This window comes from Acomys minous (assembly GCF_964271855.1).
Source record: "Acomys minous genome assembly, chromosome: 13".
Classification (NCBI taxonomy): domain Eukaryota; kingdom Metazoa; phylum Chordata; class Mammalia; order Rodentia; family Muridae; genus Acomys; species Acomys minous.
In genome coordinates, this window is record NC_140495.1 from 26,784,286 (window position 1) to 26,811,966 (window position 27,681).

General features: G+C 41.5%; 1 protein-coding gene across 3 annotated transcripts in view; it reads right to left on the reverse strand.

Moving 5' to 3' along the window:
- Positions 1 to 535: 535 nt before the first annotated feature.
- The window catches only part of XRN1 (5'-3' exoribonuclease 1), a 108,107-nt gene continuing 80,961 nt past the window's right edge, over positions 536 to 27,681 (reverse strand). Inside the window, exons 33-43 of one of the 3 annotated variants that reach the window (XM_084751735.1) lie at positions 21,997 to 22,105; positions 16,854 to 16,915; positions 15,658 to 15,768; positions 15,380 to 15,502; positions 14,217 to 14,376; positions 10,512 to 10,687; positions 9,409 to 9,522; positions 8,791 to 8,893; positions 6,867 to 7,027; positions 5,487 to 5,788; positions 536 to 1,792 (exon numbers count right to left, since the gene is read on the reverse strand). In XM_084751735.1, the coding sequence (XP_084607861.1) occupies positions 5,492 to 5,788; positions 6,867 to 7,027; positions 8,791 to 8,893; positions 9,409 to 9,522; positions 10,512 to 10,687; positions 14,217 to 14,376; positions 15,380 to 15,502; positions 15,658 to 15,768; positions 16,854 to 16,915; positions 21,997 to 22,105 (1,416 nt within the window). In that variant the 3' untranslated portion in view covers positions 536 to 1,792; positions 5,487 to 5,491. Of the gene's footprint in view, positions 5,789 to 6,866; positions 7,028 to 8,790; positions 8,894 to 9,408; positions 9,523 to 10,511; positions 10,688 to 14,216; positions 14,377 to 15,379; positions 15,503 to 15,657; positions 15,769 to 16,853; positions 16,916 to 21,996; positions 22,106 to 27,681 lie in introns of all 3 variants that reach the window. The other 2 variants (XM_084751736.1, XM_084751734.1) reach the window with 2 other exon arrangements.

Below are 27,681 nucleotides of genomic sequence, written 5' to 3' on the forward strand. Positions count from 1 at the left end.
TGCAGTTACTCCAGGCCATGTATTCACATCTGAAGATTCAGAGCTAGGAGGCTCAGATGAGAAAGAACACAAGACATCAGTCTTTCTGGGTCTTTTCTCTTCCGTCACTTACCCAGGTAGACCTTGGGGAAGGGTCTCTGTTTCCTTCCTTTAGGGGGTGCAAAGTCCGAACAAAAACTTCACATGACTTGTCTGTGACATACTTACAAATAGTAAGATATAGAGCCAAGATGTCAGTGATACCCTCTGATTCTGTAATTCAGATTTCCAGCAAACATGATGAGCTAACACAGAAATGGAGCAGCAGACTGAGAAATAAAAGGACACTCAGGTGAGACATGGTGGCACAGGCCTGTGACACTAGCATTCTGGAGTCTGAGACAGGAGAATCTCATGTTTTGATACCAGCGTGGGAAATGAGGCCCTGACTTAAAACAAGAAAAACTCCAACTAAATCTTAAGCACAGCAGGGTTGAGATAAAAGCTGACACTTCCAGTGTTCATGTTAATGCACAGAACAGTAAAGAACAAGCACTTGTGCCGTCATTCAGTCTTTAATCAAACCCACAGAGCATTTAACACTTAAAAATAAATGTCTAGACCTTCAGTGACATTTGCATGTTAAAAATCCCTTTGCACAACATTTTGAGGCTAACTTCGTGCTATGAATTTACAAATGTACAACATAAAAATACATTTGGAGTACATTCCATGAAGTTAAAAAATCTTTAACTGCAATTGACATACAATGTAAAGATATTTAAAATAAAAATTACAAAATGAGCACAAAGAAGTCTTCCCTTTGGAATTTTTAATAAAATACTGCTCTGTCTAAGATCTAATGAAAAATTCCAGTTATTTACAAAATAGTTACATGACGAAAGAAATCAAGGAAGATAGATACGTATGAAATCACAGTATTTAAATGAAGAAAATGTTAAACACTTTACTACACAGCACACCTTAGATCACTCAAAAGTTAAGTGAAAACACTCAAAAGTAATTTATGCAGGCAAAAGAAAATACAAGATTCTTGAGCCCCTCCCCACAAAAGGTTAAAAAATAAAATCTAGCTGGGCAATGGTGGTTCTCCCCTTTAGTCCCAGCACTTGGTAGGCAGAGGCAAGTGGATCTCTGTGAGTTCAAGGCCAGCCTGGTCTACATATGGAGTTACAGGACAGCCAGGGCTCTGTTACACAGAGGAACCCTGTCTCAGTAACAAACAACAACAACAGAAACAAAACAAAAATCCCCCTACCCTCCAGCCTGCAACTGTAAAAGAAAGGCAGGATTAACAGAGCTTAAAGCATATTGGGCATGGTACCACATTCTGTAACCTCAGAATTTATAAGGCCGAGGCAGGGGGACTGAAGGAGGGAGGGCGGTGCAGCAAGAGGGAGGAGAATGGAGTGAAGAGGGGGAAGAGAGACAAAGCCCGGGTGAGCAAGAGTAAGCACTTAAAGCAGGCCGTGGAGCAAATTCTCACCCCATCATTTTGAGAGAAACAAGCAGCTACAAAGACCATCACCTGCTGCAATAACTGGCAGTAATGGGCCAGCTGGTGAGAAGATCAACCTCTCCAGGCCAGCTTGTAGCCCCTGGAGAGCAGTCTTCTTCAGCAGCTGTGCTGGAGTTTTTACCCACAGGCAGGGGGTCCTCACCACTCTTGACACTTGGACTATTTTCTCCTGGGTGAGTTACACAGCGTGTTATGGTAAAGGTGGCGCTGCTTGTCTGCTCTCCCTTGTTGCAGGAGAGCTGCCGCTGCTCTCCAGCTGTCTCTTGCTGTACCCTGGCAGAAAGTGAGGATGTCTGAACAGGAATACGAACTAAGTCAGTCTGAGAGACACTAAAAACTTAAGCTTTGTTTTTTACAAGCAAAGAGAATACCTGCAAAAAAAGACCACTTTGTTGAAAACAACAACCACCACCAACATAAAATGCACACAAACAGCTGCAGTTTGAGTCCTGGCCCTATCTCTAAAAAAATAATGATTTTGTGTGTGTGTGTGTGTGTGTGTGTGTGACCAATTTAAAAAACAAAAAGATACAGGATACCTTTCATCGAAATTTCTAACAAATTCTCTTCTATAGCAAAATGCAGAGCTGGAAGCCAGATGGTACCAAGACAATTCCTCAGAGAAGAAGTATGTGGGAGCCTCCTTCAGTGGAGAGCCATGGGGTTCCGTCACACAAGGTGGAAACTAGAAAAGTATTTGTTGATACAAATACAACAGCTATGGAAAGAAGGGAGTGAATAAAATGACCCCATAGTTTATCTTCTTGAGCTAAAAAGGTACATGGAAGTCTGCAGACACTACTGCATCTTACCTGGCTCCCTCTCTTTGCCTCCTTCCCTGAGAACTGAGAACCAAGAATCTGGAACTATCTAGACACAGCAAGCGTCCGATCAGGGGAGAGAGAACACTGCAGCAGAGAGGCGGCACCAACGTCCTTTGTTCTGCTCGTCAGGGGAGGAGGGGGCCCTCCAGGCTTTATTCCTTACTGCTTTGAAAAGTAAGGAGAATCTTTCTTTCTAGCCAGGGTCTATGTAGCCCAAGCTGGCCTTGACCTCACAGTCCTCCTGCGGCCGCTTTCCGAGTGCTGCCGATAGAGATGTGCGCCACCGTGCCCAGAGAAGGGAAATCTTAAATTGAAACTAAGATTCAGATGAGTAATTTTTTTTGATACAACAGAGGTTTAGACGTTTAAGCCTTTAGTCTCTCAAGTGTTTAAGCCAATGAACGCATTTTATCTGCTAAATTATAAAACGAGGGCAATGACCAGGTAACGTACAAAACTGTGGAAAGGAACAATGGCTGAGAGGGTCAATCTTTAGATGAACTTAATTTGCTTGAAAAATAAAGACGTGCTCAACAAGGATATTTACAACAATTTCCGGTGAGGAGAGGAAGGTTGAATCAAATAACACTTCTAGGTACAAGGAAACACAGACAATCTGGGAGATTTTTTCCTTCTGTCACCAAAGTCCACCATTTCCACCCAAAATTCTTAGAGCCAATAGCTGGCTGAGCATATTTTACAAGCTTAAGGGTGGTTTTGGCCTGCTCTATCCCAAAGGGAAAACTGTATGGTTGCCACAGTCCAGCTGTTTCAGAGATGTGCCAGACCCCTGCACACACGTGACAACAGATCCACTGTCCTCATAGCTATGCTGCTGTTAAGACAAGTCTTGGCCTCTCGCACCTTCCAGAGGCTGCACACGTATCAGGCCTGCATTTGAACAGGGCTGTGAGGGGCCCGGAACAGAGAGTACCTCACTACTCTGTATCTGCCAATATGGAATCTTCTCTTATTTTCTCTTCAAGCTTGACCCTTAGAATTTGTTTTGCTTGTTTGTTTGTTTGGTTTAAGAGGAAGGTCAAAAATTCTTATTGGCTTTCCATACAGAGTTACTTAGTTTGTTGTGCTCAGATTTTAGAGAAATATCCTCACAGATTCAATGGCATGTTTATTAAAATTTCTCACAGAATTTTCAAAAGAACAACTTCCTCTGTGTTTGCCAGGGAACACAGTTGAACATGAATTATCTCACTCGAGTTAGTGAATGGCAGAGTAAACGTGAAGTGAGGTAACAAGCAGTACAAAGTTCTCAGAAGGAGTTGCCATCACATTGTCACAACTCAACTTCCCCCTGTGTCTCCATCGGATATTTCCCTTGAAAACAGAGTTTGTGAGGCACTGGAGACAAGCATGGGCCTTACCCACAGGGTCCCACTGTAAGGGAGTAAGTGCTGGGCACTGCAAACAGCTTAAATTCTATTAACAGAAAACAAAATTACAAAAATTCACATGACCATAGAAAATAAAGATAACGATCATTTAATACTAAAGGCACTACTATTACACATCTACCCTGCCGGCACTCAGAGAAACACTGAAGTCAGCAGAGAAAGGAGTTCATCAAGTTCAACACTAGCATTTAAAAAACAGTAAGACTATTTTAAGACGTATGGCAGAGTTTTCCATGAGCTAAATAAAATCACACACAGCAATAAGTGGCTCCATATTAAGACTGGTTCCTACTTTTTAAAAAGTATGATCAATTTACTCCTTAAAAATATAAGCATATCACAAAACTAAAAGATAAATATATGTTTATATATAAATGCAGGCCCTGATGTCATTGAGAAAAATTTTTTAAATTCCAAATCATTTCAACAGTGTGAATAGCACGCATCCACGAGTGACATGCGAGACAAAACGTGGTGCCACTGAGTGGCTCAGCAGGTGCTGAACAGCTGGAATGGAGCAGGCAGGCAGTAATGGCCACATAAACATACATCTTGGATGTCCTAAAAAGTTTAAAGTATTACCAGTGCAGGGAGGCTCTGCACATGGACCCACAGTGAGGTTTCACACATGTGAAGCAAGCAGAGAAAAAGCTGCACAAGTGGGTGTGGTGATGCACGGCTGGAGGATTGCTATGAGTACTAGGCCAGCCAGGACTACACAGCAAGATCCTGTCTCAAAGGAAAAAATACCAACCAACCAACCAAGCAGAACCTAAGAAGCCTAAAAAAGAACAGTGCCTGACACTCTGTACTGTTCTCTACTTGAAGACTGATTTTTTAATCACTGTACCCTGTAGAGATTTTGAAACTTAATTTTATTAGAAATTCTTAATGCTGGTTCTTGAGTAATCTAAAAATAAAACCAAAACATCATTTCTCCAATCTAGACCGCTATTCCTAGTTCAAATTAGTCAGATGAACACTCTGAACTTTCTAAAGTTGCTTTTGTACAAGATTTAGAGCAGAGCAACTCTGGTGGCACCAGCCAGTGTGCTGGCTCCACAGCACCCGAGGACTGACCAACTCTGGCAACAGACTGATGTGATGACCGTGCAAGGGCCACTCTCCCAGTCGTGTTGCTACATCATTAAAAAGAGATAAAAACCACATTTAGGAAATTATGAGGCCTAATTCATGCTGCATTTAGTTATCCCTCAATAATAGTGTAAAAAAGCTTGTTATGATAACAACATGATGAGTAATTTATAGCTCAAGGGTACTTCTAATGACGAAGTCAGTGGTTAGAGTGCTGCATTTCAACATTTAGCCCACTGATACGTATTTTTTGGTTTTTGAAGCAGGGTCTCAGGATGGCCAGGGACTGACTGTGAAGCCCTGGAAAACCTTGAATATATGGCAATCCTGTCTCAGCCTCTCACGCATGAGTGTTACAGGTTACTACCATGCCCAGTTTGATATTTATTTTAATACAAGATTTAATTTGATCTATTTTTTTTTACAGCTTTATTGAGGTATCACTGATGTACAACAAATTGCACATACTTAAAGTGCACAATTTGATATATAGTCTTAAATAGCATGAAAAGTGCCTGATAACTTAAAAATAAAAAATATTCAATCTAAACATATCCTAAAATAATATATTTCTGACATATAGATATCAATTTATAAAAAGGTAGATGGAGATAAGGAAAATGAATTCCTAGGTACCAAATTTATTCAGAAGGCTTAGAACCACTAAAGTTGACAGCCAGTTTCCTTGATTTTCTTCTTGAGGAGCTTGGCGTTGACTTCGGGTGGGGCACAGCACGGCCTTGGGAGGCAGTTTCAACTTGAGAAGATGCAGGCTGCGCAGCCTGAGAGGATGCTGAAGAGGCTGATGGACTTTCCTGTGGAATCGTTTTGGTGGCTTCAGAAGACCCTGATTTGCTAGTCTGAAGTGGTGTGGCTTGAGAACTCTGGGCCTCCTTATTCTCAAAATTCTTTCTGTTTGCAACTCTTTTTTTTGTAACCTTTAAGGAATAAAAGCATTATTAACTAACAATCTAGGCATACGCATGCACATGTATGCACACACATGCACGCACGTGTGCACACACACACACGCTTGTGTTAGAAAACACCATAAACCAGGCTACTAATATTTGCTATTCACTGCTGGTTTTTGACTTCCACCTACTAATAGCAAAAACATACTTGCAATAGGGGCTGGAGAAATGGCTCTGCAGATGAGAGTGCATTGCTCCTGCAGGGGATCTGGGTTTGGTCCCCAGCATCCATATTTGCTGGGCTGTAACTCTGCTTCAGGGGCTACAATACCTCTGGCCTCCCAGGGCACCTGAGCTTGTCTACACATACCCTGCCCTGTTGGGGGTTGGTCTGGTGCTCTATGTGTACAAATGCTGAATTCTGGGCCCTGAGATCTGGCTGCAGTCCAGATGAGTGCATTGCCACTCTGAACAATGTTCTATAAACTTTTCTCCCCAATTATCTCTGGTTAATAAAAAAGCTGGACAGCCTGTAGCTGGGCAGGAGAGAGGTAGGCAAGAACTTCCGTTCCCAGGCTTAGGGTCTCAGGTGGGGGGGGACCAGAAGGAAGAGGGGAAGAGGAGGAGAAAAAGAAAGAGTGGGGGGGGCATCATCAAGAGGAGCTAGACTGATGGAAGAGAAACAGCCCAGACAGGACAAATATGGCAAGTAACTTGGGGCCTATGGCTAGAAAGTAGCCAGTCTAGCTTAGAGGATTAATATCTGCCCAGTTACTGAATCTAAAGATTATTAATAAATCTAATAAATCTCTGTGTCTTTTATTTGGGAGCTAGAACAGGTGACTAGAAAAGCCCTATGAATTAACAAATTATCTATTACACTCCCCCATGCACATAATTAAACCAAAATAAATCTTTAAAAGATATTTATATTACTTGCTATCCTTATTAGAACATAAACTAAGACCAGAGAGGCCAGCTTAGTTCATATACACAAGATTTCTAGTCAGTACTAACTAGATAAATTTTTATCAATAGTTTGTTCTGAATATTAAGAAGAAAAGAAGTAACTGTTCAAACTACAATTGTCTGCAGCTCTCACCTGCAGAGGTATGAACTGATTGTGCACCCCGCTTGGCATTCCTCCAGCCAAGGGCACGGTTCCAGGATATGAAGGATGATGGAAGGCCTTCCCAGCCACTGGCACTGGTGGTCTCCATGGCACTGAGCCAAAGAAATGAGACGATGAAGGCATTATATTGGCTGTCAAAAACCAAGATCCAGAGATTAAGACTCCTCTCTATCAGCCCTTTTAGCTTCTCCACCTCATCTGGCAACTGTAACTAATCTTGTCTATATCACTCACTCCTGAGGTCCTTTCTTAGAACCCTGAACTAGCCTCAGAACTGCAGATATATATATACACACACACACACATGATCATGAAGTGATTCCTTAAGAAAGGCCTGGAAACAAAGACACAAATCACTTTACCAAATGCTAAGTTTCTTCCACAGTGAGATGAACATACACAAAGCCCCAAAGCTCAGGAAGAGTTTTCTCTGTTCTAGTATTGTAAATGCAATTTGTGTTATGGGACAGCCACGCGCCCACAGAAGCCAGAGCAGAATGCCCCATAGGCTCACATATTTGAACACCTGCTCTCCAGTGTGTTGTGCTGTTTGGGGTTATGGACCCTTCAGAAGTGTAGTCTCGCTGGAGAAAGTATGTCCCTGGGGGCAGGCTTTGAGTTTATAGCTTTGCTCCACATCCAGTTTGCTTTCTCTATTTCAAGCCTGTACTTGATTATGTGATCTCTCAGTTTCTGGCCACCACCGTCTGTCACCATGCCTCCCTGTCATCAGGCGTGCCTCTCCTGGATCAGTAAGCTAAACTAACTCCTGCAAGATGCCTTTTTTTTTTTCCAAAATGCTTTACTGCAGCAACAGGAAGTAACAGTAACATTGTTTTCAATTACTCTTTTTTCTTTTCTTTTCTTTCTTTTTTTTTTTTTTTTGATAGGGTTTCTCTGTGTAGCTGTGGACTCACTTTGTAGACTAGGCTGGCCTTGAACTCACAGAGATCCACCTGCCTCTGCCTCACAGAGTGCTGGGATCACAGGCATGCACCACTAAGCCCAGCATTTATTCTTTTTTCATAAATCTTGTTTTCATTTTTCTAGTTCTGCAGACAGAGCTAGAGATTAAGCCCAGGGCTTTGCATATACCTGGCAAGTGCAGTCTGTGAGGAGGATGAAGAACTCTTGCATCCTCTACTCCAGGGCTGTGATTTGCCCCTGAACCCTGCTCTGCTAAATTGACTATTCACTGCAAACTGTTTTCAAGTTTTGTTTTCTTTCTTTCTTTCTTCCTTTCTTCCTTCCTTCCTTCCTTCCTTCCTTCCTTTCTTTCTTTCTTTCTTTCTTTCTTTCTTTCTTTCTTTCTTTCTTTCTTTCTTTTCTGAGACAGGGTTTCTCTGTGTAGCACTGGCTGCCCTGGAACTCATTCTGTAGCCCAGGCTGGCCTCCAAATGAGAGATCTGCCTGCCTCTGCCTCCCAAGTGCTGGGATGAAAGGCGTGAGTCACAACCACTCGGCTGTTTTCAAATTTCTAGTCTGCTGACATTTTTTCTATTTACTTATCCTCAGAGGTTTTGTTTTTAAAATTACTTATTATTTAATTTAATAGAATTTGGGCAGAAAAAAAAGGTAACTGCAGATTGTAAACTTTTTTGATTTTTAAAGATCGTTCTTTAATTGGGTATGGGTATGGTGGGTACACCTTAATGCCAGCACTCAGGAGATAGAGGGAGAAAAACTAGAAATTCAAAGTTGGTCTGGAGACATTGTCAAAAAAAAAAAAAAAAGTAAATCCCAAACCCCCAAAATGGGATATGTTGATGTATGTGTATACACACTAAATATAATTTAAACTCCCTGAGAAAACTTCAACAAAAATGTAGTTTTAAAAAGAATTTAGAGAAAATAATACTTTAAGAATAATTACTTAGAAAAGCAAAATTATTACCTGAAGGTTGGGAAAAAACTGGAGGAACGGTTCCTGGTGGTACAGCAGGAGGATAATTTGGAAATATTGGTGGAAGCAAAGGAAAATTCACACCCAAGGAACCCTGTGCAAGTATTTAAAAGTTATAAGACAAAAACCAACAAGACCTTCTAGAGAGACTAATTAAAATCTAACAGACATTGGGCTGGAGAGATGACTCAGAGGTTAAGGGCACTGACTGCTCCTCCAGAGGTCCTGAGTTCAATTCCCAGCAAACACATAGTGGCTCACAAGCATCTATAATGTGATCAGATGCTCTCTTCTGGCCTGCAGGTGTACGTGCAGCCAGAGCACTACATACATAATAATAAATAAATAAATCTTTAAAAAATAAAATAAAATCTAATGGACAGGCTATCTCAGAGGATGGAAGTTTGATATCCAGCATGCATGATGCATCTAGCTCCAGGGGATCTATCCGACTTCCCTCTTCTGGTCTGTCTCTGTCTCTCCTTCCCTCTTCTGGTCTTCTCCCCCGCCCCCCATCTCTCATACACACACACACACACACACACACACACACACACACACACACACCAATTTAAAAAACTTAGTAGAGAACTCATGAATGATTCTTACCAGTTGCTGTAAAGCATAAAGTGCAGCTCTCTCCTTGGCTTCACTTTCAGAGTGACACTGTGGCCCGTGGACCAATAAGCCATTAGACAATTTTACCTGACAAACTGTCATTGTCTAAAACCAGAAAATATAGATGTCTGTAAGATTATCTGTCTAGGAACCCAACTTCTTCCAAGGCTACACAGAGAGACCCTGTCTCAAATAAAAAACTAAAAACCCAAACCCAAATGCAAACCAAAACTCTAAATGAATTCTATACTCATTAATCAATAATTTCCCCTCCATTCAAGCCATGGAAACCACTATTTAAGTACATCAGACATGTGGCTTGCTTCACTTAGTATAACATTTCTTTTTATTTATCTATTTTTTTTTTTTTTTGCTTTTTGAGACAGGGTTTCTTTGTGTAGCCTTGGCTGTCCTGGAGTTGCCTTGTAGACCAGGCTGGCCTTGAACTCACAATGATCTGTCTCTGGCTCCCGAGGGCTGGGATTAAAGGCGTGCCCCACCACACCCTGCCCCAGACAGTGTTAAGCACTGAGCCTCTCCAGCCCCTGGAGACAAGACCTTGATATGTAGCCCAGGCTGACTTCAGCTTCCAGTGCTGGATTATAGGTATGCATCGCAATGCCCCGCTATATTACCTTTATAGATTAGAAATGCCTATTTAAAGCTGGGCGTGGTGGCACACGCCTTTAATCCCAGCACTCGGGAGGCAGAGGCAGGTGGATCTCTGTGAGTTCAAGGCCAGCCTGGTCTACATAGTGAGTCCAGGACAGCAAAGGCTACACAGAGAAACCCTGTCTCGAAAAAAAAAATGCCTATTTAAATGTCTTGCTCACTTCTGAGTTACTGAGCTTTAGGAGTGATCTTATACATTCTGTTGTAACAGTATGTGCCTCTTACATGTGAGGCCTTGAGTTCAATTCCTAATGCTGCTGAAAAAAATAGCACCAACTTCCCAAACCACAAACAAACAAAAAGCCTCACACACACAAAACAACCTCAATACCACTCTATTTTTTCCACCTAAAGATTTATAGTCAGTTATGCTCAGTTAAAGATTTATATCTGTGTAGACATCAAACAGCAGTATACCATACCTGTGTTGTCCTCAGAAAGGAGAAATCTGGTTGTGGCATTCCCACAAGGGAACAAACTCGGGAAAGCTCAGTCACTGGTGTGGACACAGGAGGGATCTGGCCCGGCCAACATACACTGTCCACAGATGGAACATGTTGGTATTCATTCGTACTGTGAGGCTTGTTCATATAGCATGCTACCATGAAAGAAAGGGAATATCCATATTAACAGAATGGTCTCGGGCTATCCAGTTGTGTGGTGTGAATACATTTGATGTTTAATCACCAGGGAATATTACTGTTTGATAGGATTAGAAAGATTGTTGGGGGAAGAATGTCATTTGGCGTGGGCTTGAGATTTCAAAAGCTCATGGTAGGCTGTCTCTCTGCCAGCCACTGCTCTAGAGCCATGAGTGGGACCATGATAATTATGGACTAAATCTCTGAAACTGTTAAGCAAGCCCACAATTAAATCCTTTTATAAGCAGTGTCTTGGTCATTGGAGGGGGGGCAGCAACAGAACAGTGACCAAACCACTGGGTACTGCAGTTTTATGTAGACAACACAGAAAACTGCTAAGTGGTTAAAAAGTGACAGGGTGGGCGTGGTGGCTTGCTCCTGTAAGCCTGAAGTAGAAGCACTGTCACCAGTCTGAATCTTGTCTGGGATACAAAATAAGATTCTGTCTCCAAGAACCAATAGAAAGGTTAAAAAAAATTACCAAGAAGCAAATTTAGATGGATATAGTTAATTAATGATAATTACCAAGATAAAAATAATTTTTTTTTTGAGACAGGGTTTCTCTGTGTTATCTTGGCTGTCCTAGACTTGCTTTGTAGACCAGGCGGGCCTTGAACTCACAACGATCCACCTGCCCCTGCCTCTGCCTCCCGAGTGCTGGGATTAAATGTGTGCACCGCCACGCCTGGCAAGATAAAACTTTTCAACTAGGCATGATGGAGTGCACCTCAACAAAAGCACACGTCAATGAAGAATGAACCTGCCGCTCTTTTGAGAGAAGATCTCTCACTAGGTATGGCCTAGAACTTCCTATGCAGACCACATAGTCCTCCAACTCACAGAGATCCATCTGCCCCGTCTCCAGAGTGCTGGGATTAAAGGGTGTGCCACCATACTTACCGCCTACTTCCTACTTTTGACTAGGTCTCATAAAATTTAAGATTAGCTTCGAACTTATTACCCAGTCCAGGCTGGTCTTGACCTCTGTCCTCTTGCCTCTACCTCCCAAGGGCTGAGAATACGGGGGTATTCACGAAAGCCTCCCACCCCTAGGCAGCCCTGGGAACTGAACCCTGGGCCTTGTACATGCTCATCAGGCACTCTACCAGCTGAGCTATGAGAGCCTTGAACCTTTCCCACAGAAAAGAGGTTAAACAGCTAGGCCTGATGGTGCAGATCCCTAATTGTAGGTATTTTGATAGCTGGGGCAGTAAGATCATGCTCTTTATAAGTTATCTGAATGACTGTGCTCATTTTATAAGCTGGAAAGATATTTAGGAAAGGGAAAGTGTATTTAATACATAATCACTTTTTTTGTTTTGTTTTTTCCGAGACAAGGTTACACAATCACTTTTAAATTACGTAGGGAAAAGGATGTGACACTCTTTGAAGGCTTGTGTACTTATCTGTAGTAGTTTAAGTGGTCACAAGAAGATGTAGAGCTTACAAATATTTTGATTACATATTTATATTTCTATAAGTGATACAGGCAAAAAAAAGTTCATTATCTTGGACAGAGTCCAATTATATACCTTGGGATGGTCTTGAACTTGAAACAGTTTTCTGTTTTAGCCTCTTAAGTGCTGAGATTAAAGGCGTACCTTACCAAATTTGGATTTTTGAAAAAAATATCTATTTATTTAATACTATATATACAGTATTCTGACTACAGGTATACCTGCACACCAGAAGAGGGCACCAGATCTCATTATAGGTGTTTATGAGCCACTATGTGGTTGCTGGGAATTGAACTCAGAACCTCTGGAAGAGCAGGCAGTGCTCTTAACCTCTGAGCCATCTCTCCAGCCACCACCAAATTTGGCTTTAAAAAATTAGTCTCAGCTGAAGTGAGGTGGCATAGGCCTTTAATCCCAGCTCTTGAGGGAAGGGGTGGGGGATGGCAAGTGGATCTCTGTAAATTCAAGCCCAGCCTTATCTACAGAGTGAGCTCTAGGCTAGCCAGACCAGAACTACAAAGTAAGACTCTGTCTCAAAACAAAAATCCCCAAATAAAACCAAGCAAAGTAAGGTGGCCTGTAATTGCAGCACTCAAAAAGCTAAGTCAGGGGGCCGGGCGTGGTGGCGCACGCCTTTAATTCCAGCACTCGGGAGGCAGAGGCAGGCGGATCGCTGTGAGTTTGAGGCCAGCCTGGTCTACAAAGTGAGTCCAGGACAGCCAAGGCTACACAGAGAAACCATGTCTTGAAAAACAAACAAAAAGCAAGCAAACAAACAAAAAAGAGTTCTTGGTGAGCTCGAACTGCAGAACTATATATCTCTACAGTGAGACTCCATCTTAAAAAAGGAAGAGACCAAAAATATAAAATAAAATCAAGCAAAACAAAAGCTTTATTAACAAAACAACAACAACAACAATTATTATTATTGCTACTGAAGATAGGGTTTTGCTGTGTAGCCCCAGCTGAACAGGAACTAATTATGCAGCACAGGCCGGCCTTGGGCTCATGGAAATTCTGCATTAGCCTCCTAAGGCCAGATACAGCCTGCGTGAGGCACCATGACAGGCTTCAAAGAGCAGCTACTTATTTTCTTTCTTCATTTTTTTTGGCTGTCTTGGGACTTACTTTGTAGACCAGGCTGGCCTCTAACTCACAAGAGATCTGCCTGCCTCTGCCTTCCTGAGTGTTGGGATTAGAGGTGTGCGCCACTATGCCCGGCTACTTAATTTTTACAGATTTGTTGTGATATTTTTAAATTATCTGTGTGTGTTCCATGTGTGTGTGTTTATGAACATGAAGGCAGGTGCATGAGGAGGTGTTGAGTCCCTTTGAGCTGGGGCTGTGACTGGCTGTTAGCTCCCTGCTATGGGTGCTGGGACTGACATCTGTCTGGCTCTTTGCAAGTGGAGTGTACTCTCTTAACCCTGAGCCATCTCCGCCCTGGTTCTTTATTTATGTGTGTCTGTACGCACTTGGAGGTCATAGCATTGCATGTTATTCTCTGCTATCACTGTCTTTCTATTCCTTTGAGGCAGGGTCTCTTCTTGAACCTGGGGCTTGATTTTCTTGGATAGGCTGGAAGTGAGCAAGCCCGAGCAATCCACCTGTTTCTACTTTCCTAGGAGCTGGAGCAGTAGCTGTTTATGAGCTGCTAACTGGCTTGTTATATGTGTGCTATATGTGAACTCAGATCTTCATAAATATGTGGCAAGTACTCTTAACTATTGAACTACTTCTCTAGCTCCTAGTTAAAAACAAACCAAAACAAAAACAAATGTGTTTGGTGAGGTGGCTTAATGGGTAAAGGTGCTTGCTGTTAAGCTTGATGACCTGAGTTCAATGTCTGTCTGGGACATACACAATGTTAGGAGAGAACTGACTCCCCAGAGTTGTCCTCTGATCTATACACACACACACACACACACACACCAAACAAAGAAACAAAATAGATTTTTTTCAAAGGAACCAAATGACCCAAGCTTTTGGAAATGACATCACTATTAGCAATAGCACTCAGTTAACTCACCTGCCTTCTTATTTGGCTTAGGATGTGATGACAGCCCATGCTCATCTCTTCTATTAGAAGGAACGGCGACTTCATCATCAAATGGCTTCACGTCCTTCTTCCTGTCTGTTGTGTCAGGGCTGTCAATTTTTAGAATTTCTTTAAGCATCCGTGTTCCTTTCTTTTTAGAAAATGGTTCATAGGTAGATGGGGTAGGAAGAAAGTAAGTGTTAGGCTTATGTAGCGTATTTATTTTTTCTTCTTGATTTTTTGAGGCTAGTTTTTTTCTTCCCCAGCCTTCGCTCTTTCTTTTGAAGAACTTCCACTCTTAAAGATTAAAATGCTAGCCGGGAATGGTGGTGCACTCCATTAATCCTAGCACTCGGGAGGCAGAGGCAGGCAGATCTCAGTGAGTTTGAGGCTAGCTTGGTCTACAAAAAGAGTCAAGGACACCAAAGGCTACACAGAGAGACCCTGTCTTAAAAAACAAAACAAAACAAAAATAACAAAAAACAACAATAACAAAAAACAAAACAAAACAAAAAGATTAAGATGCTAACTAAATTTGTCTAAGAAAAAGAGATGGTCAAGGCTAAAAAACATTCACATTTCAAAGTACAGAGATAATATTTATCCTATTTAACTTTTACCTATTCAAACAATAGCAATGTTTAAACAACAGGGCTCTATGGTCTAACGGGAAAACAAAAACAGTAACATAAGACAGGCGTGGTGGTGCACACCTATAATCCCAGCACTCAATGAGGTAGCAGCAGGTGGATCTCTGTGAGTTCCAGACTAGACTGGTCTACAAAGCGAGTCCGGGACAGCCAAGGCTAAAGAGAAATCCTCTCTCAGGAAGCAAACCAAACCAAAACAAAACAACAACATAAAAAGAAGGCTAGGGACTGGAGAGATGGCTCAGTGGTTAAGAGCACTGGCAGCTCTTCCAGAGGACTTGGGTTCAATTCCTGGCACCCACAAGGCAGCTCACAACTGTCTGTAACTCCAAGAGCTGACATCCACAGACATACATATGGGTAAAATACCAATGCTAAATTGCTCAAAGTAATCTTGCCTTTCCTCACATGATGATAAAAGTGATGAAAGGTAGCATCTAACAGGACACAAAGACTTTGAACATAGGCATGGGGTATGCACATGTAGCTGCTTAACATACGAACCATAGCAAATGACTGCGGTGATAGATTCGCCTCATCTGCCGGCTCCTCTTGATGAGGTAACTGTACTTCACTCTCCTTAGAGATATTCAAAGATGATAAAAGATTCTCAATTCCAGAGTGAGGCTAAAAGAAGAAATATTTATGCATAAAGATAAAAGTGGAAAATAGTAAAAAGCTAGATTTTACTCTAAAAATTCAACTTTTATGCATTCATTTTCCTAGATGTAAGAGTTTAGGAAGAGACACCAAATAAAGGATTTACCTATTTATTTATTTACCTTCTCAACAGCATATGGGTAACCAGTCACAATCTTCTGGGCTTCTGAGACTCCTGGACTTTCATTTCTCTTCAATAGTTTAATATTACATCTGGCAGCTGCCCCAGAAGTCTATAAAAAAGAATAAGTTTCTTGGGCAAGTAAATTTATAGTTACTATTTAACAGTATTTTACATAAATTAAACAACACTTTATGTACTGTATTCTTTCTCTAAAGATTTATTCCTTTTTATGTGTGTGGTGTTTTACATGCATTTATGTCTGTGTATGCCAAGTAACTGAGCAACCATGTAGGTGCTGGGAACTGAACCCAGGTCCTGTGAAGAGCAGACAATGCCCTTAGCCAGTGAGCCAAATGCGCAGCCCCAAGAACTGGGTTATTTTAATGCTGTAAGAAAACAAGAGGGAGAGGGACTACTAGCTTGAATAGGGAAAATTATCTTTTTTTCATTAGCCTATTAATAAGATTTATATTTCTTTCAGTTGTGAATATGGACAATAACCATTGATATAAACTCTAAGTTTGTGCCCAGCCCCTAGCCCCTCCTCAATCAGGAGATAATCAGCTTCAGATGAGGTCATGAAGAACTCTCATGATGTGATAAGCAATCTTTAAAGGAAAAAAAATAGCTTTTTCTTTCTAACATATGAGAATTTAAGACTGGAGCCTCTACCTAAGGGCCAAGAAGAAAGCTCTTTGAGGACACCAAACCATACCAGACCCTAACTGTGCTTTAGCACCATTATTTCTCTCAAACTTACATTTCCTACCTTATTATTAGAAACATTATTCTGGTGGGTGTAGTGGCATACAACTCTGATTTCAGTACTCTTTTTTTTTTTTCCTCCTGAGACAGGGTTTCTCTGTGTAGCCTTGGCTGTCCTGGATTTGTTTTGCAGACCAGGCTGGCCTCAAACTCATAGTGATCCGCCTGCCTCTGCCTCCCTAGTGCTGGGCTTAAAGGTGTGTGCCACCACACCTGGCTAACTCTTAAGTGTTAAAACAAGGATGACAGATGTCTCTCTTCTGAACCCTGACTCCAGCTGTGCAACGATCCATCAAAGTGACTGTGACTATGGCTTTCACTGTACTCCCTATAGATTGTTGAAGAAGCTGCAAAATATACTTAGATACTATACAACCATGTATATTTAAAAAATCCAGCTATTAAAATTTTCATTTAGAGAAAAATTACCTGTTTATTGGGCAACTTTTGATTCTGACACTCAGCTTTCAGACTCTCATATTCTTCCTTAACTAGAGAGAGAAAAAAAAAACAACAACAGACATTTTGGGACGTGAAAGAGCCTACTAAACACCAGTTCAATTCATCAAGTATTCCCCTGTAGCAGAACAGCGGTTAAAAGATTTCAAGAAGGTGTACAGTTCCCTCCTGTGTCTGTGCCTCCCTCTCGCCATCCCGTCTCCCTGCTGTCGGTGCTGGTCCATGCCAGGCAAGTGCTCTACCACCAAGCACACCCCCAAATGAGAAGACATTTGAACTGAAGACCAGGCGAGACAGAGAAGGATAACTGCAGATAATCAGATGGGGGAAGGAAAGTGGCATCTGAATTGGATGTTGGAGGTGGGAGACTCCAGAAAAGATGTGAAACCAGAAAGGAATGTATTTCTGCAATTCTAAATGGGTCAGCCCTGCAGGAGGTTAAGGACAGATACTAAGCTTAGTGGCACTAATGAAGCAGCTGAGCCACAACGTGGGGGATACTGACATGTGGAATCAGGTTGTACGCAATGGCAAACACCACAGGAAGGTTCTGAGCAGGTAGTAATCTGATCAGAATTGTAATTTAGTGAGATTAAATTATGAGTGATATACTATTGGCTAAATAAACGGAGAATAGAAGACAAAGTTCTTAAAAGTTTTATTTTTGAAGCCGGGTGGTGGTGGTGTACACCTTTAATCCCAGTACTGGGAGGGGGAGGCAGGCAGACCTCTTGACTTTGAGGCTAGCCTGGGCCAGGGCTACACAGAGAAACCCTGTGTCAAAACCATCAACAACAACAAACCCAACAAACAAAAACCAAACTAACAATTTCCTCATTTTTTGAGTGTATGTGTGTTTGTGTTTATGTGTGCACTCAGGAAGGCAGAGGCAGGTGGACTGCTGTGAGTTCAAGGACAGCCTGGTCTACAAATCGAGTCTGGGACAGCCAAGGCTACACAGAGAAACCCTATCTCGAACTGCGCCCCTGACCCCTCCCCCCCAAATAAACCAAACCCAAACCAAGACTTACGAAATGAAAGAATATAGTGATGAAGGAGATGAAGATATGAAAATGGTAGCAATATTCTATTGTATTAGACACACTAAGTTATATAGTTATTCTATAGCTCATTATTTTTTAGATTTATTTATTTATGTATATATGAGTGCTCCATCCTTTTGCATGTGTACCTGCATGACATCAGATCCCACTATAGATGATTGTGAGCCACTATGCGGTTGCTGGGAATTGAACTCAGGTCCTCTGAAACAGCAGCCAGTGCTCTTAACCATTGAGCTATCTCTCCAGCCCCCTATAACTCAGTTTTTAACTCCTTACTACTGGACTGTTAAGTCACTGTGGAGAGGAAAGGCTAAACGACTGGGCATGGTGACATGTGCCTGTGTTGCCAGCAGTTAGGTAGCAGGAGCAGGAGGATCAGGCACACCATCATCAGGGACACAGTGAGGGTCCCGCAAGCCTGGGCTACGGGAGACCTTGTGTTAAACAACAATGAAAACATCACACAACCAGCAGCAAAAAAATAGGTGAGAAGAGAAGAAAGAAAAGAAGATATAAAGGAAAGAGAATAAAGAAAGCAGAAGAACATGAGAAGGGGGAATAAAGAAAAAAGGAAGGAAATAAGGCAGACAGGAAAGAAAGAAAGTAATCTTTTATAAAGGAAATGAAAATGTGAGGACAAACATGATTAGTAAGGCTTTGTTGAGACATATAATCCACTGTATGGAAACCTAAATCATTGTAAAGAAACAATCTCAGCTGGGTGGTGGTGGCACACACCTTTAATTCCAGCACTTGGGAGGCAGAGGCAGGTGGATCACTGTGAGTTCAAGGCCAGCCTGGTCTACAAAGTGAGTCCAGGATAGTCAAGGCTACACAGAGAAACCCTGTCTCGAAAAAACAAAACAAAACCAACAAACAAAAAACAAACAAGAAACAATCTCAGGAAAAAGTTTAGTACATTTTCATTAAATATACAATCTTTTTTTTTTTTTTTTTTTGTTTTTTTTTTTTTTTGTTTTTTCGAGACAGGGTTTCTCTGTGTAGCCTTGGCCATCCTGGACTCACTTTGTAGACCAGGCTGGCCTCGAACTCACAGCGATCCGCCTGCCTCTGCCTCCCGAGTGCTGGGATTAAAGGCATGCGCCACCACGCCCGGCCTTAAATATACAATCTTTAGCTGAATAAGCTAGTGCATTGGCAGAGTCGATAAAATAAGGCTGGATTTGACTTGCAAGTGTTGTATGCATGCGTGGAAATAGATAGAACCATATTAATAGCTATAACTAAAATATACTAATGAATAATAGAAAATCAAAAGAAATAAGTTTCAAGTCCAGTTGGTTTTCTGGTGATTTCTATCAAACAATTTAAGGAGGACATATTACCATTCTTTCTAAAACTCTTCAAATTATAAAAAGGCCTAAATTTCAGTTTTTTCTGAGGCCAGCATTACCAAGATATCCCTAAATTAAAAATACCCCTCATTAATATACAATCAACAAAACAGAGCCGGGCGTGGTGGCGCACGCCTTTAATCCCAGCACTCGGGAGGCAGAGGCAGGCGGATCGCTGTGAGTTCGAGGCCAGCCTGGACTACAAAAGCGAGTCTAGGTCAGCCAAGGCTCCACAGAGAAACCCTGTCTTGAAAAACCAAAAAAAAAACAAAAAAACAACAAAACAAAACAAAAAACTCTAAACACACTAGCAATCTAACTGTTCAAACGTGTCAAAATGGTTATGAACCATGACCTAGTAGAATTTATCATAAGAATCCAACATTGTCTCAGCATAGGAAATATAATTGGACACATCAGATAAATTGAATACACGACAAATCATCCCAACAGAAACAGGACAGACAAAAACAAAAGCATAACTCATCAAGGATCTGGTGGTGAGGACAGGCGGGGCTCATCCAGAAGTGTGTCATGTCAGCTGCAGCAGCACCTCGTAATAGCTGGACTGGAAACATGGATCTCTTACCTCAGCTCTTGGAGAAGGGCGGAGATGAGAAGATCTCTGGAGCTCACTGGCCAGCCAGTCTACTCAACCAACTGAGCTACAGATTTAGAGACTCTGTCTTTAAAAAGGAGGCAGAAGGGGCTGGAGAGATGGTTCAGCGGTTAAGAGCACTGTCTACTCTACCAAGAGGTCCTGAGTTGAATTCCCAGCAACCACACGGTGGCTCACAACCATCTATACTGGGATCTGATGCCCTCTTCTGGCCTGCAGGTGTATGTGCAGATAGAGCACTGCATACATAAAATACCTAAATAAATCTGAGAGAGAGAGAGAGAGAGAGAGAGAGAGAGAGAGAGAGAGAGAGAGAGACAGACAGACAGACAGACAGACAGACAGACAGACAGACAGACAGACAGACAGACAGACAGACGCACGCCAGGCATGGTGGAACAACATTTAATCCCAGCACTCAGAGAGGCAGAGGCAGGTGGATCTCTGTGAGTTTGAGGCCAGCAGAGCAAGTTTATAGAGCAAGTTCCAGGACACCCAGAGCTACAAAAAGAAAACCTATTTTGAAAAAACAAAACAGAACCAAAAAACCAACCAAAAAAGGTAGATGAACCAGCAAGATGTCTCAATGTGTAAAGGTCCTTGTTGCCATGGTGGAAGAAAAAACCAACTCTTGTAAACTGTCCTCTGACTGCTACACATGCCACAAAACAAATAAATGAATGTAATAAAAAGTGAGAAAGGTGGAGAAAGACCAAGAAGATACTTGACATGTCACCCACATGTTTTTGCATGCACAGGCAGACGCATTTAAGTGAACTGATTTGTAACAGACAGAAAGTTTACTTCTAAGGTCAAGGTTAGGCAAGGATGCCTGTTTGTTTTTTGCTTTTTGTTTTTTTCCCAAGACAGGGTTTCTCTGTGTAACAGCCCTGACTATCCTGGAACTCTATTTGTAGACCAAGCTGGCTTCAAACTCACAGAGATCCACCTGCCTCTGCCTCCCCACTGCTGGGATTAAAGGAGCGCACCACCATGCCCAGCTGCCTGTTTGTTTTTAAAAACAAAAATTAACATAGCTTCATCAATAATGGTATTAAAAGACTTGTATTGTGTACTCTAAATGGTAAGGTATCAGTGGAAGAAATTAGAAAGAATTAGACAAATGGAAAGACATTTGTGTTCATGAGCGGCGAATGGGATAGTGTTGAAGACACTGTATCCAATGTGATCTATGAAAATAATTCATATGGAAATGCAAAGACCCAGAATAAATGAAACCATCCTGGAAAAAGGCAAACAAAGCCGGGAGACTCAAAACTGTTTCATCTGCAACACTAGAGCTAACGTAAGGAGGACAGCACGGACAGCACGCTGTGCGTAGAGATGAGCAGGCTGGGACTCACAGCTCAGAACTCACCACAAAGATGCAGTCAGCTGACTTTTAGTAAGGGAACCTGGGGAACGCAAAGGGGAAGAACAGTCTTTCTGACGACCGTGCTGCAACAACTGGGCATCTATTTGCAAAAGCATTAATAGTCTACCCCTTCCTCATCATTGTAGGCTTTATTTATTTATTTTTTTTTTTGGGTTTTCAAGACAGAGTCTCACTGTGTTAGCCTTGGCTGTCCTGGACTCTCTTTGTAGACCAGGCTGGCCTCTAACTCACAGCGATCCGCCTGCCTCTGCCTCCTGAGTGCTGGGATTACAGGCGTGCGCCCCCATGCGTGGCTACTGCAGACTTTAAATGATGGGTCTATGTTATCTGTTATCCTTGGTGTCTCTGTGTATCTGTGTGGCATGTGCATGCGTACCATGTATACATGCAGGTCAGAGGAGAACTCTGAGAGTTGTTTCTCTCCGTCTACCATGTGTGTCCTGGGGATTGAACTCATGTTGTCAGGCTTGAACGGCAAGAGCCTTTACCTGCAGGGCCACCTAGCTTGCCTGGTGAATTTATTTTCAAGTATGAGATATATTTCAACAAAGCTGTTTGTTTAAACAACAAGCAACCAATGAACAGCAACAACCAAAAACAAAAAAACAAAAAAACAAAAAAAAACCCCCAACAACCAAAAGCAGATAGCACATAAACACTTTTCTACCTTAAAACTTACATTTCCGGTGAGGGTCATGTTTTCTTTGCTGATATTTGACATTGTTGTCATTGAAGCCGGATTTATGTGGGTGAGTTACTTGACTTATTTCTTGAGGTAGAACTGCACCCTGAAAGTGAAAATTCTCAGAAATCAATTAAACAAAACCTTAATATTATAACTTCAAATTTTAATTTAATAAAAATTATATAACTTATTAGAAAAACACACAGAAAACTATATAGAATTTTAAAAACTACTCAAAAATCACTCTTGGAAATAAGAATCATCAATATAATGGCCATTACACTCCAGAATTCCTTTATGTGTTTTTTTTCTCTATGTGTTAATTAGAAAGCAAGGTAAAAAAAAAAAACAAAAACAAAAACAAAAAACCAAAAACCCAAAAAAACCCAAGTACCTTCCTACAGTTCTCTTTTCAATAGAAATAACTCAACCTAACTTTTTTTAAAAAATTAAGAATTGAACTTAGAACCTTTGGAAGAGCAGTTAGTGCTTTTAACCTCTGAGCCATCTCTCCAGCCCCCAATCTAACTTTGCTTAAAACAAATACAGAAACTAAAGAAAGCACTAAATTTTGAACATTTCTTCTAATAAAAACTTCTTTAATATTTTAAAAAGATTTCCTTTATTTTATGCATATGGGTGTTTTGCCTGGTAGTTGAGAAGGTCAGAAGACAGCATCAGGTCCCCTGGAACTGCAGTGACAGATGGCTGTGAGCCACCATGGAGAGACCGGCAGTCAAACCTAGGTCCTCTGCAAGAGCAACATCTATCTTTCTAGCCTCTAGAAACTTCTCTAAAAATTTCTCTAGATTTGCTTCAAGGCAAACCCGCTTTTAGTTTAGTGGGAATAAGGAGCAAGCGTGTGCAACAGAAGAGCAAGCTAAGGAATGGGGACATGTGGCGTTGCCCACATGATTATCTAGGCTCAGTAATGCTAAAGATTTTCCATTGAAAAGGGTTTAAGATTAACACTTTTTCTTGTTTTATGAAAGGCGAAGATATTAACTCATTCACACTCCTTTCTATGTTCTTTTCCCAATAGCTGATTTTAAATTAATGTTTATACTACCAAATGAAACACGGTTTTCCAGAAAGACGGCTCACAAACCCACAGTAATTAAGACAGTTTATGGGCTGGAGAGATGGCTCAGCAGTTAAGACCGATAGTTGCTCTTCCAGAGGACCAGGGTTTAATTCCCACCACCCACATGGCAGCTCACAGCTGTTCCAGGGAATCTGACACCCTCACACAGGCATGCATGCAGGCAAAACACCAATGCATATAAAAAAAATTCTGTATCAAAATAGGAAAAAAGAGACATAAATAGGCACAATAGTAAAATGACATGGTTACATTTCATATAACATTTATAAAATAATTTTTCTCCTGTGTGTGTGTGTGTGTGTGTGTGTGTGTGTGTGTGTGCATGTACGTGCTTACACACTGATGTCTGAATCCCTTCCTTAAATTCTTCTTCACCTAATTTTTTAACAAGGTCTTTCACTGAACCTAGAGTTCAACATTTCAGCCAGACCTGACTGACAAGAAAACCCCTAGGCTCTGCCTTGTCTCCATGTGACATTATGCCTGGTTTTTAATTGGGTGCTGGGGGATACAAACTCATATCCAAGCATTTTACCCACTGAGCCAACTCTCCAATCTTAAGCTCTTTTGGTTTTTGAAAGGAAGAGAAAGCTGGAAAGTGAAAAGAAACAACTTTCTATGGCTGAATCTGCTGAGGGAGTAAAAGCAGAAGCTGGAGAGCTTTAATACAAAATAATTTTCATCATTTTGCTCTGGGCAAGTCTTATTTATCTTCAATTCTGGGCACACACAAATTCACATTGGGTAGGAAGAAACATCATGTCTTAGCCAACACTGAGCTTGTTTTAAAATGCTTGTGGTACAGGATGGAGTTGGGGGAACCCAGTGAGCTCACACACACTGTCACATGGCACGTGACTCCACCGTCAGAGCAAGATGGCTGGTAGAGTTTTGGGAACAGCAGCACTTTCTGAAGGGTTTTGGGCCTAAGGAAGTGAATTAGAACTTAAGGATCAATAGATAGGCATGAATAAGCATTGTGTGCCTACTACGGTCAGGCATGTTAAATGTATTTTGCTTCCATTATCTCAGTATCAGTATAGTAATGCTACCATCATAATAATGTTGATATATTTTTATTTTGTTTTACATATAAATAAGCTTAAGTCCAAAAGTGATAATTTCATTGAAGAATTACTGATATTTGAGCTCAAACTCCCAAATCTTAAGTTCAATGTACTTCAAAAACACAGATGTATAATTCCAAAAGGAAAGCAAATACTGTAGTTTTCAACAGTCCTTTGGGTCACTAAAAAACAAATCAACTTATTTATGTGTGCATGTGCATGTGCAGGGGTTACAGGTGGTTGTGAGCAGCTTGACAGAGGCACTGGGAACTAAACGGGCGCTCTGCAACAGCAGTGCCCACTTTTAATTGCTAAGCTGTTGCTGCAGCACCCTCTTTGGGTTATTCTGTTTGACATTTCTGTAAAGATATTTGTGTTGGGCATATTACTATATTTTGCTAATTAATGCTAGGATTCTTTTTTCAAACTTTCATTAAATTCCTAGAATTTGCTTCTTTCTTCTTCCTCCTCCTCCTCTTTTTTTTGTTTTTTGTTTTTGTTTGTTTTTTTGAGACAGGGTTTCTCTGTGTAGCTCTGGCTGTCTGGCTATCCCGGAACTTGCTCTGTAGACTAGGTCGGCTTTGAACTGAAAGATCCATCTGCCTCTGTCTCCTGAGTGCTGGGATTAAAAGTGTGTGCCACCACTGCCTGGCCAACCTCAGTTTCTTAATATTAATACTTCATGAGTTTAAAAGTGTTGATTTAGGTAGCTTACAATTCTTAGAAAAGACAGGAGATAGACAAAACTTGGCTGTGTTCTGCTCAAATGAGTTGTATCTGATAACAGAACTTACATGCAGATTATGAAACAATATATCCCGTGAGTCTCAAGGAAAGAGCAGACCTTGACCCAGATCTAGAAGGATTTTGTAGTACAGGAAGAGAGTATATTGTAAGTGGAAAGAACAAAAAGAACACATAGTCCCAAATGGCAATCATTTGTTGTGGGAAAAGGAAAACAAAGAGTGCAAACTGATTGGACATATTTTATGTGAATTAGTGTGGTTACATGCTTGGACCAGAGTTCCCAGAGGTTTCTGGTCTTAGAGAAAAGAATTCAAAGGAAGACAGAAAGGAGACTCAACAACACCAGGCTTGTTAGAGCAAAGTACTAATGTATCTCAGGAGTCAATGCTCCTCCTCATGCTTTTCTTAGCCTGGGTTTTTCTTAGGGTCTTGCCCATGGAACACAGATCTTTCCACACATCAGTAGGGAACTGTTTTATCTTGAGTGCCCCACAGGGACTACCATACCACACAATTAGGTGCATGGCAATGAAGTCACAGGTGGGGGAACACTTTATTAAATTAAAATAAAAAATTATTTTTTAAATTTATTTTTATTTATTTTACATTGGTGTTTTGCCAGCATGTTTGTCTGTGTGAGGGTGTCAGGTCCCCTGGAAACTGAAGTTACAGACAGTTGTGAGCTGCCACGTGGGTGATGGGAATTAAACCTGGGGCCTTTGGAAGAGCAGTCAGTGCTCTTAACCATTAAGCCATCTCTCCAGCCCCTTACATTAAAAAAAAAAAAAAAAATTGGTTCACTTTACATCCCAATTGTAGCCCCCTCCCTCATCGCCTCCTGGTTCTACCCTCCCTCCTTCCCCTCCTCCTCCCCTAGTCTTCAGAAAGGGGAGCTCCTCTCCCCTATCAACTGACCCCAGCCTATCAAGTCTCATCTGGACTGCCTGCATCCTCTTCCCCTGTGGCCGAGCAAGACCGCCCTGCCAGGGGGAAGTGATTAACAAGTGGGCACTAGAGTCTTTGTCACAGGAAGCTCCTACTCCCCCTATTATGGGACCCACATGGAGACTGTGCTGCCTACCTACTGCATCTGAGCAGAGGGTCTAGGTCCTCACCATGCATGGTCCTTGGTTGGTGCGTCAGTCTCTGCAGCACCCATCCCCCCAACCCGGATCTGTTGGCTCCATTAGTCTCCTTGTAGAGGTGGTATACTTTAAAAAGCCAAGTTTGACACTATTGTTTTTGGCCAGTTATTTACTCCCTACTTATCTTCTACATCAGTTATAGATTAAGAAAGACCTGAAAGGAAGAAAGAAAGAAAGAAAGAAAGAAAGAAAGAGGGAGGAGTCAGGCTAGAATCTAATAGTACTGACCAGGAAGTCCTATGTATTCAAAAGTATTAGAGTAACACATTTTTAGGACTGGCAAAGATCTGAGCAGTCTCCAATGCCTTCATTTCATATGTGTCATCACAGCAGCCCTGAGAAGTACATTTGTGTAACCTGTGTCATGAACTTGAGGCTTATTAACACTTACTACAATCTACTGCCACAGGGCATAAATTGGTCTTCAACGTAGAAGACACTTTACACAACTATGCCTTGAAGGCAACACAGGTGAAAGGATCGTTAAGAAAGAGTAGGAACTATTACACACAAAGAAGGCGAAGTGAAAGAGAGAACATATGGGAGAACACTGAGAAGAGGTTAGGTGAGGTCTGGGAAGAAAAGCTAGGATCTAACTGTGGGAACTGAGAAATTCAAGGATTTAGGATCTTGTTACAAAAAGATACCAGAAAGAAGACAGCAACTAAAAATTTCTTTTAGGGTGATAGCATACCAAAGCAGCAGCAGGAAACCGGTGTCAACAGAAGAGGACAGACACGGACGCAGCTAGATCTGGGGCTGGGGGTGGGGGAGACAAAAGTTCTAGATTCCAAGCTGTTTGGATTGGATGCTTGGGCAATGATGGTGTAGAAACAACACAAGGAGAGGCTTCACTCGGGGTTACTCTGGGACATCCTGAGGCCAATGTGACAGTGCAGTGTCCACATGGACTCTCCCTATAGACTGGCAATACTGGATTAAATACTAGACTGAGATGTCAGAACCAGAGATTATAGGTTAGTTAAACTTAACAGATAGGTTAAGAGTCAAAGTCAGGCTTAAGGCAAAAGGGGAATGAAGCTTTTCAGTTCAGTGAATTATTTTTCTAGTGAAATGTTGGAAAAGCAAGAGTTAAGAAAGAAAGTGCACGCAAGATTCGGGGAAATGTCTCTACTCACCTACCCACTCATCCCTTTTATGAAGTAAGATCTTGCTGTCTTATGTAAGCTGGTCTTGGCTTAAGCGACTCTTCTGTCTTAGCCTTCTGAGCTTTAGAGAAAAGCTGGGACTACAAGTATGTGCCACTATGGACAGTTTGCTAATGATTCCTTTTAGAGCAAAATTCTTTGAGCCAGTAAAGTGGTGTACATCTATAATCTCAACACTTTCTTTGGCTTTTTGAGATAGAGTTTCTCTGTGTAGCCTTGGCTGTCCTGGACTCACTTTGTAGACCAGGTTAAGAACACTGACTGCTCTTCCAGAGGTCATGAGTTCAATTCCCAGCAATCACATGGTGGCTCACAACCATCTATAATGTGATCTAATGCCTTCTTCTGTCATGCAAGCATAATAAATAAATCTTAAAAAAAAAAAAGAAAGAAAGAAAAAGAAAACCCCAAAGCTCAGTGACACACTTCCTCCAACGAGGCCAGAC